This window comes from Protobothrops mucrosquamatus, unplaced genomic scaffold, assembly GCF_001527695.2.
Source record: "Protobothrops mucrosquamatus isolate PMUCROS unplaced genomic scaffold, P.Mucros_1.0 scaffold663, whole genome shotgun sequence".
Taxonomy (NCBI): domain Eukaryota; kingdom Metazoa; phylum Chordata; class Lepidosauria; order Squamata; family Viperidae; genus Protobothrops; species Protobothrops mucrosquamatus.
In genome coordinates, this window is record NW_015386951.1 from 127,363 (window position 1) to 144,617 (window position 17,255).

Consider the following 17,255-nt stretch of genomic DNA (forward strand, 5'->3'; position numbering starts at 1 on the left):
AACCCCAGTCCCAAGTCTAGTTACTTTGTCGTTCTATTTTCAATGATCCCAAATGTGTGTGTGTGTGTGTGTGTGTGTGTGTGAGAGAGAGAGAGAGAGAGAGAGAGTATGTGAGTGTGTGTGTGTGTGGGGGGGGTGTATCTGTTCTATGTTTACATCACAAGCTTACTTGGAAAGAAGTTCTATTTTAAAGGATTTGTAAAAACTTCAGAGGAAATGGGATAAGGATTCAGTTTCTATTAAATTCCAACTTGACAAACTGATTGAAAATCCACTGCCATTAATAAATGTGGAAATAGAAATTTCTTTCTTGTGTTTCCTTACTCCGGTTCATAACAACATCGTTTTTTTATATATCAATAATATTACATGCGTCCATAAATTCCACTGGGAAAAACTACAAGCCTCAATGGCCAGCCCATCTTTGCTGACTTTTCCAATCCTTGGCTAGAATAACATTTCAAAGTAGTTCACATATCCCAATACACAAAACAGATCTCTTGAAAAAATTTAAACCCATGGAGAATAAATTTATATGTCGATTCTGTATCAATTCTCCTGATAAATCTACCTAGGATGGGCTCATTAGAGTCTATTCCAGATGCGGATAAATTCTGAACGTTTTCTTTAGTTTTACAGAACTACCTGGAACCTTTACTCTAGGTAACTGTAATAGTTCTAGAGGTAGTTAGAATTTGGGCTCTGCAGAAGAAAATTGTCTTGCTCACATTTCACTAGAAATGCTGATGAAAACTCCTTAGACTTTTATGCTTATTTGTAAGCATTTGGGATCATCAAGAGACCAAAAAAAGAGCCTCATATTCCACTTTCTGGGCTCTTTATCTTCAGTGGCAGTTCACTGACTCTTTCTCACTCTGGTTTTGATTTCCACCCTGTGCCAGGCATAACAACAGTGTTTTCCCACCCTAAAGATAAGAACATGTCCATCTGAGGGATGAAACATGACTTTCCTAGCCAAAAGGGCCTCATTCCAAGGAAGGGTTTTATTTCCCCAACCAGCTGGACACAGGATCAGGGCAAAGACTATGATTTCTATTTGGTCTCCAAGTGGGGATCATGGATATTCGATCCAGATGGGCTACATTGATACATATTCACATTTGAGATTTCTTTCTTGTGCATCTCTCTTTCTCTCTCCTCCCCCCCCCCTTGCAGTTGTGCCACCTTGGTCCACACAATAGAAACCAGGGCTTAGGATCTGGATCAATATTTAGCTTGGTATTAATTCCTTGCCTTCCTTCTCCCTCCACCCAATTTTTTCTATGAGATGCCCTTTGGGGCAACCCACGTGGCTTGACCTCCGGGGGAGAGGGGTGGGTGGGATGGTTTGTTTGTTTTAGTCACTGGAAGTGGCAGCTGAGCTCCCAGCTTCGTTGTGTTGACAAAGGTGCCTCTGGCTCCCTGAACCAAACAGGTCCTATGTACCAAAGAGGAAAGGGTTTTGGGGTGGGGGGAGGGGAGGGAAGGGAAGCGAAGGGAGGAGGAAGAAGCAGCAGACAAAAGAGGAACGTCTCCAGAGAACTTCCTGCAAAATCCACAAAACTTCTGTCCTAAGAATAGGTTTTCACTGGACTGCTTAGCCAGTCGCCCTTGGAAGTTCTCTTGAGCAGACAAAAGAGGCAGAAGTCAAGGTTGGCCCAGCCAGGAAGACTAACCCCATTGGTTCCACTCTCCCTAAGGCGTTGGGGAGACGAAAGGCTCGGGAGGGGTGCTACCTACCTTCCGGGAAGACCACCCTCATTTTTAAGTAGCTGGTGGTGAGCCGAATGATGGAGGCCTTGTCCAGTTGCGAGGTGATAGCCGAAGGCAAAGGCAGAAGCTTGGCCAGTTCGTAGAATTCGCTGTTTTCTTTCTCCCGCCTAGTCCGGGCAGCATTTTTAGATTTCTCTTTCATGGTGCTGCCTTTCCCCTTCTCTGTGACCAGGCCAGCTCCGCAGATGCATCCAAGAAGAAAGGTCACTCCCAGCAAAGCATCGCCAGCTCCGCTTGGCTTGGCGTCCCTCTAACTAAGCCATCTCGCCCAAACCTCCCGGGCGCTGTGGGGTTCAAGTGGGGAGGAGGCGAGCACCGGGACTGCTTTACCAGCTGAGGAGTAGCATTATGGCACCCTCGATTTCAACAAAGCCGGTGGAGAACCCACCAAAGTGAGGAATCCAGAGGAAAGAGCCCCAAAGGCGTGGTTGAGTCTCAGCAATTTAGCCCAGGACCCTGGCGCTTCTCTTCCTCCTCTGTTGGCCAAAGTAACTCCTCCACCCAGGAGACCTCATAGCGCTCCTCTTTTGCGCCTCCTTCCTCTTTCTCAAGGATCTCCAGGCTTCGGGGCGCGGGCCTTTGGCAACCGGCCGACCCAGGCCCCCTTCCTTCAAGCAGCTGTGAAGACAACAGTGGCGGGACGGGGAGACAGAAAGAGCCACAGATTAATAATACGCCTGACACAGGTCCTCTTCTCCAAAGCGGCAATCCCTTTGCCCATTAATTAAACCCTCGAAGACATTTGGAAGAACTGGGCTTAGGATTCTGCTATAGGTGCAGGAAGAACTGGGCTTAGGATTCTGCTATAGGTGCAGGAAGAACTGGGCTTAGGATTCTGCTATAGGTGCAGGAAGAACTGGGCTTAGGATTCTGCTATAGGTGCAGGAAGAACTGGGCTTAGGATTCTGCTATAGGTGCAGGAAGAACTGGGCTTAGGATTCTGCTATAGGTGCAGGGCGAGGCTGCGAAGAGAGAGAGAGAGAGAGAGAGATGCTTTTAAGCCACGGGTGGAAAGGAAAAAAGCTGAGGGGATTTAAAGGCCCTTGGAGACTCCCATACGGAAATTCCGAAAGGAATTGGTACCGGTCGGAAAATGCTGTTATCTGTCCACTGCGGCTTCGAATCTGGCCGATTACAAATAAACGTCAGCCTCCCTCCAGAGTTGTGAAAAGAATATCCACAGCAGTCATTCTTGGGAAGAGTCCCTTCCCTCTGGACTTCCTCCATGTTAAGAAGCCCAGAGCCAAGAGACGGCCTTGCTGTGGTGTGGAATGGAATTTATACGCAAAGAAGTTATGAGGAGATAAAAGGGCGCCTTCGAATGCGCGGTCTACTTACTTAGATAAAACGCTCAGATCCCAATTTCTAATTTCCCCATTTCCTTCTAGCAGCCACTCCTCCTCCTCCTCCTCTGAGGGACGGTCGGCTTCGTTCAGCTAAGCTACAAAAGCCAGCCACTTCCTCCCAAGCTCTCCATCCACGAGCCACTTACGCCTCCCTCGTCTGCTGGACAACTTCGTTACACCTCGATTAAAGTCCCGTTTGGAAGTCCATTATCACGAGCCCCAACTTAAACGCGGAGCTCCGACTCAAACGTCTCTAGACGGTGGCGATCTCTCCGGTAAATAATACCGGTTGCAGGGGCGACAGGGCTGGAGATCTCTCTCTCTCTTTCTCTCTCTCTCCCCCCCCCAACCCGGAGAAGTCCAAGCATAGAGCAAAGGGATCGCTTACCGCTTGGCGTTTTCCATTCACCCCCGTTTCGAAACCGCTCTTTTGCGGCGTTAAAGTTTTGAAGACGGTCCCCGCCTGCCCCCCCTCCCTCCTTCCCCTTTGGGCGGAAGCACGTGGAGCCCCAAAAGCGCATCTTTCATCCAGACAAGCCGCCCAGGAGAAGAACGAGGGGTGACTCCGTGTCGGTCCAAAGAGAGAGTTACTTTCCCTCGCCCGCCCGCCCAGTCCCCCCTCCCACCGCAGCAGCAGCAGCAGCAGCAGCAGCCTCCGGGTGTCTCCTGTTTCTCCCTCCCCCAGCTGCCGCCCCCTCCACCTACCTGCGCTCCCCGAGCCCAAGGTGACAGTGGCGAGCGAGGCTTTACTAAAGATCGGCGAGATCCCTCAAAGGTGGGAAAGTTTCTTCTCCCACGGGTGGAAAGAGGGGAGGGGGGGGGAGAAATCTGTGTCTTCTCGTCCTCTAGCGTTGCTGTCCGGCTCGTCCAGGATTGTAAATCGGGAGGAAGCGACCGTTAATGAGGAATCCTTAATTTCCAGGCTGAGAAATGCCTAATAAACTTCTGGGTAGCCAAAAGGGCTTTTTACCTAACTTCATTTCTCAGCCCCTTGCTTCAGTCTGCCCGGCCTTAATGCCACTCACCCGGCGAGCTGGCTTCCTATTGGAACAGAGCTCCGAAAGGCCGGCCTCTTACTGGTTGAGCGGCGGAGTGACGTCACCCGTTTCTGGGCACGCCCCGTTTTACCCTTGTGCCGGGCCCGAAAGCGCCGGCGCCGGGTCCAGTTTGTGACCTCTCGGCTCCAGGGGTGGACGCGGGAAAGGAGGCCTGGCTGGCTTCTTCAGCGGAGCCCCAGAGAGAGGACGAGGAAAGCCCCCCATGGGCGGGAGGGGCCGAGCCGTTGCTGCTCCGGTCCTGGGAAACGGAGCAAACTGGGGAACCAAGTGGGGTCTTTCTGTTCTCTCCAGCAAGGCGCTGCTTAGTGAAAAAAGCCTTTCCTTCTGGCGAGAGGGGGCGGGAAAAAGTTTGTTGCAAAGGCTTTTCTGCAGTCATACTAAAATGTCGGCTTCCCCGCGAGTAAATGTCGAGTTTGCATTAAGTCTTGCAGGTCGGGCGACGCCACTGACAGCCTTAAGAAACTGGGGAAAAAATGCACACGTGTAATATAGTAATCGCGGGGCCCGGCGTTTAAATATATTTGGTCGTGGAAAGTCATTCCTTTGCAAGGTTTATTTATACCTTACCTTTTCTTCTTCTTCTTTAAACCCGTGTTAATGGGCGAACTAGTTGACTTTAACAGGGTCTTAAAAAGTTATTTCGTCCAACTGAACACCCGAGAGGTTGCAACACAAGAGGTTAGCTGCGCAGCTCGAGTGATACAAACGAATCCAGGTTCTAAGTACTCGGAAATGAATTTCACAATATTGGAAATGTGTTGTTAGAAATTTCTGCAGAACGTCTTATTTATTAGCTGATTTTGGATTTGAGGCACTTAACTTGCTTCTTCGGGGAATAGGGAATATAACAGGAATTATTTTGGATATCTTACAACTCGACCTTCCCCAACGCACCGGTTAAAAGCCTCCCTTCTCAGTTTCAGGAACAGTCCCACCCACAGTCGGGTGGTTAATTCCGCCAGGCTTGACGGTGTAATAAAATGAAAAATCTCTGCTGGCGGAAACGGGTTCAGGTCAACAGAACAGCCAAACTCTTTCATACACACTTTATCCCTCTTTTAAAACCAGAAGGTAGGAGAGTAACGATCCGGGCTAAAAAGAAATGCAGTACTGGAAAGTTGGAGGCAGATTCTCAGCCAATTCGCGGGACCTGCTAGTTCCTGAAAAAGAAAAAAATCCCACTGAATCGAATGCGGTTGATTCCCGCTACGTATGCAGGGTTTCAATCCGACTTTCCTTTTCCAAATAGCCAGATTGCAAAAGCCTAATCGTTTCGCTTCCGCAACGCTGCAGATCACTCAAAATGGCCCTTTGCATTCGTCCGCTCAAATCTCGCTCAAATTATTTTTTTTAAAAAAATAATAATCCAAAGACCAATATACCCAACGCGCCTAGAATGCATTGTCTTGTGGCAGAATATGAATCTTCGCATATTCCCCTGCCTGGATAAAGAATCGCATTTGTCGTAAGGAAATTGAGCGTCTCCGAACGCAAATCTAGCGCAGAACATTATAAGTGAAGTTTTCCTGCAGCCTCCTGTTCGGGTGTGCGAGTTCAAAATATTATCTGCACGGGATTTGAAGGGAGCGACCGACACAGGCCCCGCTCCAAGGAGGTTTGAAAGGCTCTTAAAACCCTCGTGAGTTTTGCGCCGGCCTCGAGGATCCAGGTTCTGGATGAGAGCCAGCCTGAGTAGGTGAGGGTCTGCAGAGTAGCTTCCAAAGGTACTCCTTTCCCTTACTCCGGCGTTTGTTTTGCACAACAGCTGATAGATTTAGAAATTGTGGAAGAATGCCTTTTGAGGTGAGGTGCAGATGTTCTCTGAATGCCTTGATGTTGGCCAGCGCCAAGTAAGATTATACCCCATTAAGTGAAAACGGGAAGCGAAGGTTCCCACTCGGCCCAACTCGCTCGTGAACACCAGGAAACTCAGTGTGTGTGCCCGCGCGGGCGGGCGCGTGTGTAGGATCTGCTTTACACACACATTAAGCCCTAATGTTTTGTTTCGGCTTAAGCTATTTTATAAACCCAGACTTGTGATTTGTGGCTCGGCGTGCTAGGTGAACGCAAGGAAATGTAACTTATTCAAGCATCCACGGTAAACCCTGTGTGTGAATCAGATCGTGTAAATGGCATATGTAAGATTGGGGGGGAAAGGGGGGGGCGGTTCTTTTCCTAAATGGCACTGCTGTGAATCTTTGGAGAGAAATAAGAAAAATATTAAAGGTACTGCCTACCACTTCCGTTGTGACATTCGTCGTTCTTTCAAAGGTCTGAAATCAGAATGCCATCATGTGGATGTAACAAGTGTTCCTACTCCCAAGTCGAACCCAGTTCCCGCCCAGTCGGTCAACCCATTTCTTCAAATGTGATTTTTTTTTTAACGGTACGGATGGTTGGATTTTAGAGCCACTTATTTGAAAGTCCAATTTTCCATCAGCACACAATCCGAATGCGTGCTTATTCGAGTTCGTTTGTCTTAACGGGAGTTCTAATAAACGAGTCAGTATGCTGCAGTGTTGCATCTGGATCGGGGAGACCGATTAAAAACTTATTTGACATCATTGCTGACTTTCCCAAAACCGTTGTGCGAATAAAATGAAAGGAGGACCCTTCGGTCGGGTCTCTCGAGCTCTCCGAAGCAAATCCGAAACACAAATGCAAGAAGTAAATAAATAAGCGATTAGCGTCTGCCGGCATCTTGGCAGTTTACAGCCCACGCTAACTGTAAACAAATTCTCTGCTCCGCTCCGTCTGTTAGCAAACTCTTTTTACCCGCTCTCAAAAACAAAATGGGTCAGGAAAGCAGAACCAAGTGGGTGTAGGAAACAGGGAAAGAGCGGCGGGGCCGGAGTAACGTTTAAAGTCGTCCTTGTCTCTCATCCAGATTTGCCGGGAATCGGATTCTAGATCCCAAAGGAGAAATCGGGGAAGGTCCGGCGTCGAAAACACTTCCAAAATCGCGCAAACGGCCGAAGTCCTCCCAAGTCAAGGGGGAGGCTTGAGGGCAGGGGAGAACGGGAGGGAGAAGGGACAGGGCCCTCACCAACGCTTGGCCTCCCTGGGAGGAAAACAACCTCTCCCGATCTGGAAGGTGCGGGTCAGGCCGGAGTCATTCCTCTCGGCAAATACACGGGGCGGGGGGGGGGGACTCGGCAAACACGCGGGGAGTGAGAAGCAGGTCCTGAAAGGCGCCGGATGGGTCGGTTCCTCACGCGGGATTTCTAGCGTTCTCACAACCAGCCGTGTTTGTGGCGAGGCGTCGTTGAAAGAGGCTCCCCCCCCTTCTTTTATCGCCCCTCGGTCCGGGAACAAATCTGCAGGTGCAAAGCGACCTAGAATACGTTTATTCTGAAGTAAAACGCTGCGCTTAAATCGACTTTCGAGGCCGGCCGGCTGGCCTTGTTTTCAAGCCTGTTTGACAGCAGGGGATCCCAATGGCCGCCGGGAAGTTTCCCGCCGCCATTGCCGGCTGGGAAGGAAAGCCGGAAATGGAGCCAACGTGTTGGTTTCTTTTGGCCTCCGGGAAGTTTAAGGGTGGCGGGAAGGAGAAAGAGCCAAAAGGGGATGCACTATGAGGCGCACCTGGGTGAAAAAGGGATATAGGATTGCAAGCATCTATCCATCCAGGCCAGTGTTTCTCAACCTTGACAATTTTAAGGCATGTGGACTTCAACTCCCAGAATTCCACAGCCAGCATTGCTGGCTGTGGAATTCTGGGAGTTGAAGTCCACATGCCTTAAAATTGTCAAGGTTGAGAAACACTGATCCAGGCTGTGATGTGGGGACCAAGTCCCCCAGTGTTCTCAATGGCCAGTGGGGATTGTAGTTCCAAGTTTAAGTGTCAGCTTGAAGAAGCTGATGGTAGCCCTAGTTGCAAAACGGTCACTGTGTCCTTGAATACAAGATACCTAGCTGGGCAAGGAGAGAAGCAGAGGCTTATCCACCCATTGATGGAGCACTTTTGGAGAGTAAGTTGGATCATAAGTTGAGCCTTTGGGACTCTTCTCCTAACCTAATTGCTTCTCAGTTTTTGGATGCTCCTGGCTAAGGAATAATTATAGGAAGGAAGGCCTTTGCTTGTTTTGAAATACTCTCCAATCTTTCTTCATCCTGTAATCTCTCTCCTATGTGATTAATAAACTGCTGGCCTGGAGCCTTGCTAGCCCAGGAATTCCCTTAGTTAAATTCTTCACACTTAAGCTACAAACCATGCCACGACAAACTTGTTTTTCCCAGTCATGTTGTCAGAGATATCCATGAAATTCACCAAATTCTTCATACCAGTGAAGCCTACAGTAGCCTACAGGTATCTTGAGAAAATGGGAATCCTCCATTCTGTTCTTTTGGGGTTTGATTTGGAGAAAGGGCAATTACAGAGTGTCCTGGTCAGAGATTTAGCATTGCAGCTGAACCACTGATGTCAGCTTGTTGAAGTGGAAAGTATCTTCAATGTGACAGGCTAACATACACAAAGCACATTTCCCAGAATGGATGGAATTGGATTCAAAGGAAATATCCCTTTGTTGGGGGCTCAGTTACTTCTGCTGGACTCCAGACTATGTGTTTGAGTTATAGTTACCTCAGCAAAGTGAATTTGAACAGATTTCCTATCTAACAACTCAAGACAACTCAGGTAGTTGGCAGCACCTGGCCAAACTTTGTTGACGTTGAAAAATTAAGTAGGTGTGGACCTGATTAATACTTGAAAGGAGACTTTCAAAAACTTGCTGGGCTGTAAGCTTGACCCAGAAGTTACTAAACTTCCTAAAGATGGCAATGGCAAGCTAAGAAAACTTCATAGATGTGTCCATGCAGTTATTAACTTGCTATACTGGAAACATATTTTTTAACAGATTTGCATGTTTGAAATATAGGATCATAAAGAAATCAACTATGCTTTAAATTAGCCTGCTTGTTAGCTTTCAGGAATTCATTTAATCATAGTTGTTAATTGTGGTGTAAACTAATCAAATTCTGCAGCATATTCTTTAGAATAGTCTATCTCTTTAAATACATCTATTGTTTCTTTTTTAATTAAATTGCTCAGTTTGAACAGATCACCATATAACATAAAAACAAGAATAAGGCAATGTCCAAATGTTTTAGACTTCAATTCCCATAAGTTCCAGATAGCATAAACAATGGCAAGGGATTATGAAAGCACACTAACAATATACATAATACCTGGAAGGTACCAGGTTTGTTAGACTTTTTCTAAAGTCTTGTCTTTGTATAGTAAATAAAGTAGAATATTTATATTTCAGTCTATTGAGGAACCTCATTCTAATCCCATTTAGAAAATGGACACTCCCCTCTGTTTTACTCTACTTATAAAATATATAGCTCACGTTTCTGATTGAGTAGAAAACAATTCATAACAATTCTAGAACTCTAATAAAACCACAAGTGAAATAAAATATAGCAGTCTCATATTTAAAAGGTAGGAACTTAAAAGATGTCTCTATGTCAATACATTGCAACTGGCTTTTTGGAAATACTATCAAAATGAGAAGGGATTTGGTATCAAAATATTTATTTAAACACAAGCTTTGGGTAAGTAAGGATGATTCCGATGTCGACCGGAGTTCTTTTCCCATTTACCAAAAAATATGTTGAATTGAATTCAGTAGAATGAAATTTTGATTTGATGTGTACAAAATTGCACTGCCAGATTACAATCCTGATAGGCACCCCTTCCCTAATAATAAGCCTCACTGAACTCTAAAGATTCAAACCACATCCCCACTCTTCGCTTAAGTGCTATTCATTCCTCCTCATGTTGGCAAAAGAGATTGCTGTTACAAATGTGGTTCTCTGGAGCATTGATTCCATCCTGGGTTTGTCACATTTGTAGTGATTTCATACTAAAATGTGTTGCCTTCCCTGTTAGATATGCTAAACCACTCTTTTCCTTTTCTCTAGCATTGTCACCCTTCTTTTTATTAACTAGTGAGAACTTTACACAAATTTAAGCACTGTAGCAAGGAGGAACAGGGCTTTTGTGTCTTCCCTGAGATGATGATAATGATGATTTATTAAACTTGTATGCCTCCTGTTTTCTAATGGCTCTGAGTAGCTCACAATGATCAAACATGTTATTATTAGAAATATTTATTTCTCCTTTTCTGGTTCTACAGTCATATGCCTAATTGCTTTGCAAAACCATCTTTTCTTATTGCAGTGGTAATAGCTACTTGTGTGAATAGATGTGGGTATGGGATAGAAGGAGAAGTTAGGTGAAGCAATATGACACATATACTGCTAAATATCCTAACTGTGATTATAAAAAGTAGTGTGAGAGTGTAGCTAGTAAGAGAGTAAACAACTAAGAGAAATGGCAGTGGTAGATCCCAGGATATATTGCAAGGGAAGGGGGGTTGACTTCCCTAACAAATACACAATAACAAATCTAACTGGCAATAAATGACTGTAGACAGATATGAAGGATTTCATCATATCTACCGGTACCTCTGAAGGTTAGCATTTTCTGAGAAAGGGTCAAAATGAAGAAAGAGATCAGTAGCATCAGCAGCTGCTGTTTTTTTTTTTGCATTCCAATTAAATGTTCTTAAAAATGAGTACTACATATAACACAGGGATGAAAACATGGCTTGAGATATTCAGAAGAAAAGAAATTGCCTGAGATCACTGAAGATTTCCAGGAAACCTGGAAAGGGCAAATAATCTGGTGTGGTATAGAAGAGATGCAAAATCAATACAGTTATTCAGAGATGTGTAATCATCTCATGCTTTATTTTCTTCTAAGCCCATCACCGGTACTTGGAAACTACTTCTGAACATTTCCAACAAATGCTATATAACACATATCCACTTGGTTTCTCAGAAAAAAAGGTTGCTTTAAACCCCGTTCTCCCCATGAATTGAGAAATGATAAAGAGTATGATTTTTATCTTTCCTTGATGGAACAACTCTGGAAGCTGTCCAAAGCTTGGCATGATCGCTGAGCTTCAAGACCACAAGCCTAGGATGTAATCCTTCCCTTCCTCAGCTAGTTTCCAATTTGGAATCCCATTTTAATTATACTTTATAATCTTTGCAGAGATTAAAGTATCCAAAATTGTTTTTATGTCCCAGTGACTTTAATAGTATAGTATTTTAAAGTACCTGATTCTGAATTATACTCCTAATGTCTCCCAAGTTCAAGAAGCTGGGATCTAATTTCAATGTTAAAGCTAAAGAATTCTAGTTGTGCAAGTTGCCCAGAGGGGTGATAATATGAAGAAGCATCTTTAAGTTGCTTCTTGGAATGGAAAATATTACTGAGTGGAAACTGAAGAAAGCTGGCTTTATTTTATTGGGAGATTTTGACCCAATCGCAGACAATACATTCTTCTTATCATGGCTATTATGCAGATAAATGTGTCAGACTGTTCAATGATATGCCATATCACTATGTCACTATGGCTAAACAACACTTGGCTGAGTGCACAGCTTACTCTAAGCCATCAATTGTATTAATAAATAATACAATTAATACAATCAACCACAAATAGGGTTCTCCTTGAGTTCTTGCCGTGGTGTTTTTTCATTGTTTCCCAACCTCAGTTCCCCAGCTTTAAAATGGGAACAAAAGTACAGGCCTTCTAAGAGGAGATTCTCTTGAGAAAATGAATATTGCATCTGGTACAATCTATTGTTTATGCTTTGCATTATTACAAGTTTTAGAATAATAATTTCAAAAGACTTCAAAGGGCATTTGGCATTTGCATTCTTCTGACCTGGAGCTGGGAACTAGCTCTGAATGTAGATTTTAGATTTCTAGACTCATTCCAGATGTATGAGTGACTTTGCTCTATCCCAGCATTTCTTCCACTTGGCTCTTTTTAATGCTCCTGGCAGAAATGATAATGAGAAAGTATTCCAGCAGGAGGAGCTGGTTTAGAAGCAAATGGATTCCATGGCAACTCCTGACTCCCCATGACACCAAATAGCAATCCTCTGTGTTGGAAATTGCCTGCGTGGCTGTCTTCCCAAGATCAGGTCTTTATTGTGAGGAGGTTTCCTTGTTTCAAGTCAGAGATGCTAAGAATTCCATGTCCTGTGCATGAATAAGCATGAAGTGTCCACTTCTGAAAAAACACACAGGCTGCTTGCTGTCTTCCTGTCCAACCTGCATTTGGTTTTCTTTTTAAATATAGCCCTGTGGTTTGAAAAAGTAAAAAAAGGCAAAACGAAGAAAAAAATCCTGAGCTTAACCCTAATGAATGCATGGCCTTTCGTAGCTAGGGGAAAGAAAAGAGTTGAGGAAGATTTACCATACATAAATCTTGAACCACATATTCTGACTGGGAATACAACCTCTGGTGCAGAAAATGAGCCTGCAGTCGGTCAGCCCATTGGCCTTTTTTCAAAACAGGGAAATCTCAGAGAAAATAGCCTGGGTCTTCTAAGCACAGACCAAGATTGCTCTGCCAATTCTCCTGGCACCTCACAAAATCTAGGGATCAGAGACAGCGCAGCACCTCATCCCACAAGCACAAATTAATGCTCAATTTTTTTGTATTGTTTGATGAAGTGAAAAAGAACTTATTTTTAAAAGATCTTTTGGACACCCGGATATTGGTTCATCACAACTTTAGCTCTTTATTGGGCAACATGGAGGCTGCTCTGCTCTCCTTTCTTTATCCCTGCATTCATTGCTTTAAAAGAGGTTAGTTGATTACGTGCCATCAATTTGTTTTTGAATCTTATCAACCATATAGATTTTTTTTTTAAACCAAGCAAATCTGTCCTTAACCAGTTCTTTCAAGTCTCCCAATGGTGCGCTCATCTCCGCTGTGACTGAATTTATCCACCTTACTTACTGCTGGTCATCCTCTTTTCTTTCTTTCCACCTTTTCCAGCCTTAGAGACTTTTCCAGAGATTAAAAGTGGTAGAGAGGGATTATTTCAAAAAATACATTGTGGAGAAATCTGGAAATATATTCTGTTGAAACCTTGCAAGGTTAATGTCCTTTAAAAAAAAATCAACTATTCTTATTTTAATCTAATTCTGCAAAAAAGAAAGAAAGAAAAGCATTCTGATACGTTTCCTTTATGAACTCTTGACATTTTTTTAAAAACATGCATTTTGAAGGTACCTGGTTTCATTTGCCTGTCAATTTTATATCACAAACTAGATATAAATTATTACCTCTTCAAATGTTAAATGTTGAACCAAATCAGGACATAATGGCAGAAGCCTAATAATGCAAGAACTGAAATAAATTAGACAGACTTACTGAATAGAAAACCTTAAAAGATGATCTTATCTTGTAATTTGTAAGGAAAACAAATCCCAGTTAAGGATAATTTTGTTGAAACACTTTTCATAGAAATTGTACTTAGCTTCTCCAGTTTAGTATGATCTGCCATGCAAAGCGAAGTGCAGTAGGTTCAACAAGCATGATCCAATAATGCTCCTTTGAACTGTGCACTAGACTCTTATTGCAACACGATGGAATTCATTGATAGATGATTCAGTGTGGATAAAATTTAATTGATCTAAATCCACTAGACCAAACTTCACTCGTACTGTCACATCTACATAAGATTATTAGGGTTGCATAGCCTCTGAAAATATATTGGACTCATCATTATCATCATTTTTTCAGGCTACTGTGTAGTCCAAGATCACAGCCAATCAGATATTTGTGCCAAATGCACAAGTGGGATGTGAGGGTAAGAAAGTATCATGTCCAATAATGCAGATTATAGTATTCTATGATTATCACTAAGTGTTGCATCTGATGATTTATGATGAAGTGTTGTATTTTATGATTTATGATGAATATATTTTTATGTTGTTTATGATCATGATTTATCACTATTACTTGTATGTACACTGAGAGCGTATGCACCGGAGACAAATTTCTTGTGTGTCCAACTACACTTGGTCAATAAAGAATTCTATTCTATTCTATTCTATTCTATTCTATTCTATTCTATTCTATTCTATTCTATTGTTATTATTTTTTCCTTCATGATTTTAAAACCTGTCCTTTAAAATTATTTCAGCTTGTGAACACCAAATCTCTGTAGCAGCAGGTTTAACAAGTGGGCTAAAAATATTTATTTAGGGCTCATGTTAAATTTCTTAGAATTCTGGTTCTAAGTTTGATGTAGTTAAGATGCTAGCCTAGAAACCAGGAGCCTGTGTTCTAGTCCTGTTTTAGGCATGAAAGCCGGCTGGGGAACTTTAAGGCAGTCACTGTTTCTCAACGCAGAAGTTGTGGCTGTGGGGAAGGTAGGAAGAGGAAGGAGCGTTAGGTATGTTCACTGCCTTGAGTTACTTATAAAGCAAGAAAGGCAGGATAAAAATCTAATTAATTAATCCTGGTTCTGAGCATTTGGAGTTGAAAAGATTCCAGCAATTTACTAAATGCTAATTTGTATTTGTAAATCATTGTTTTTTTCCTTAATCACTTTCCCCCCCTAAAATCACATCCAAAGGTTTTACCTTCATTATACTATTTCAGAGAAATGGTTGTCCAATCTCTTTTTAAAAACTTCCAGTGTTGGAGCATCCACAATCGTTCGTGATTAATTGTTCTAACTGTCAGGAAGTTTCTCCTTAGTTCTAGGTTGCTTCTCTCCTTGATTAGTTTCCATCTGTTGCTTCTTGTCTTGCCTTCAGGTGCTTTGGAGAATAGGTTGATCCCCTCTTCTTTGTGGCAGCCCCTGAGATATTGGAACACTGCTATCATGTCCCCCCTCGTCCTTCTTTACAAAATTTTATGGCTCTTCATTGCTTTGGATTTGATTCCAAAATGGTGCTTTGGAAGAGAAAAGAATGCAAATGTGAACTTTTTTAGATCTTTTCCCAGAATTGCATGGGATCTGAAAAATGCAGTTTAGGATCTCATGAAGACTCTTTAAAGCAGAGGTTCTGCATTTGGGCTCCTGTGCACTTTTTTTGAAATAAAATCCAAAGTCTTTGTTCACTTGCAATCATTTTACCTTTAACGTGTCTGCAAAAACTTACTTGGAATAATTTGAGTTCTTTGCTTAAGGCCTCTTAAAAATAATGCAGCATTGACCACTTGGAATCCAGTCTTTTGGTAGAAGTCAGCTTTAAAGATTTGCTATTCGTTTATTTATTTTGTTAGAAGGCCAGCGATTTCACATTGGAGTTTCTCAAGGATTCTCAAAAGAAAACTTCCTATACAAGGAAATTTCTTTTTTATCTTACATATTGCCATCACTACTTGCCTCTGTTTTGCAGATAAAGTTGATTTGAGACTGAGTTTCTATGTAGGAGCTTCAGCGATGGAGATAGATGGAAACAACTATTTCAAATCTTTCTACTTTTAAGTGAGAGCAGTTGTCCCAGATCACACAAGAAGCTTTCCACTGCTACCAGTAAGCACTTTTTAAAAAGACAAACTCTGGAAATACCAGGAACTTGCAAACCATATATTCTGCCACTCAGATGTGGTCCCAAAGGATACTTAATGGCTTTTAGAAAAATACTTGTTTGAAAAACGTTAAACACTTGGAACAAGAAGAGTGAAACGTTTCAATAGGAAGACACTCTCCTATACAAACATCTTCTCTTGGATCAAATAGAAGAGTATCCACATTTGGATTTCTACATAATGATTTCAGTAAAAAAAAATTTAACATCCTTGAAAAGACAACAATGAACATTTGTCAGACCCTGACCCTGGCAGCAATATTGCACAGGGTAATTAGTCCCTAATGATATAGATCTGCTGTCAAATAAAGTTACATGAAAAAAAATCTCACTAACCTTTCTCCAACTGTTATTGGCATCTGAAACATGCTCGGAACAGAAGAGATTAACACTTAGTGGTAAGGAAGAGGTTACTATGCGTAGTGTGAAAGATTTTCCCTAGGTTAAATGCTACCTATCTGTTAAACATGCTTATTTCTGCTTAATGCACAAATACTTTAAAAATCAAAAGAAACTTTCAGGAATAGTTTGCTAATAAGTGATAAAGCAAAACTAGTATGAGCTTCACTGAATGAGAATGTAAAGAATGGCCCATGACTATCTATCTATCTATCTATCTATCTATCTATCTATCTATCTATCTATCTATCTATCTATCTATCTATCTATCTATCTATCTATCTATCTATCTATCTATCTATCTATCTATCTATCTATCGATAAGAAAAGCGAACACCAGGATAAAATAACCAGACCGTTTAATGCAAACAAGCCTGTAGATAAAAATTCACTAAGCTTTCGTCGGCCAAACTGCTGACATCGTCAGAGTTGGAATAAAAGGAGATCTGGGAGCCAATTTATGTAACCGCCTGCCTCTGCGCCCAGCTTGAGCGCATCACGGGCCCATTGACTGTGCTTGACCGTAATGCGTCGAGTTGCTCCGCACCTGGCAACTTGCCCATGGCCCCGATGGTTATCTTCCGATCCTGAATCGCTCTTCTGGCGCGCGTACAAGCGCCCTGGGGGCAACTTTGGAAACCACTAATGTAGCAACAAATGCGTGCCCTTTAAAAATAAAACAATTAGAGACGTTGAGTGGACCAATGACCAGGTTGAAAAGCTGGGCGCAGAACCGACTGGTAACAAAGAGAACTCCCAGTGACTTGCTTTTATGCTCTGACGATGTCGGCAGTGTTGGCCGACGAAAGCTCAGCACTTGTATTAAACAGTTTTTGGTTTAACATTATTCTGGTGTTCGAACTTACTTATTTTCATCGCATGGCTTTACCCAGGATTCGTATTTTTAATATAATTATATAAATAAAATTACTTTTGCACTTTGATTTCCATTCTAAATTTATCTGTGCTTTCTTCTTCTAGATGTGGGGTTCGACCTTTTGTATTTTATTCTAAATAATTGGATAGCGTTATGTAACATCAATGGGTATCCGCTTGCCTTTCTTCATTCTCCTTTGCCCTTTTCTTATCACCACCTTAATGTATGCCCTACGTTTGTTCCAGAGGCATCAGATTTTGTAGTAGTATTGATGGCCTTATTATAATGGTAGAAGGAGATGGTGAATTGATTCTAATGTCTGGAGCTCTACTTTAAAATTAAAATGAGCATATTTGAAAATACTATTATAGTTTATGAGAGTA

The 17,255-nt window shown here is 42.7% G+C and overlaps 1 protein-coding gene across 1 annotated transcript in view; it reads right to left on the reverse strand.

The window, feature by feature from the left end:
* Window positions 1-1,915, reverse strand: part of SIM1 (SIM bHLH transcription factor 1) — a 69,764-nt gene extending 67,849 nt beyond the window's left edge. Inside the window, exon 1 of the mRNA XM_015818007.1 lies at window positions 1,741-1,915. Within this exon, the coding sequence (XP_015673493.1) occupies window positions 1,741-1,915 (175 nt within the window). The remainder of the gene's footprint in view (window positions 1-1,740) is intronic.
* Between the last annotated feature and the right edge of the window lie 15,340 nt (window positions 1,916-17,255).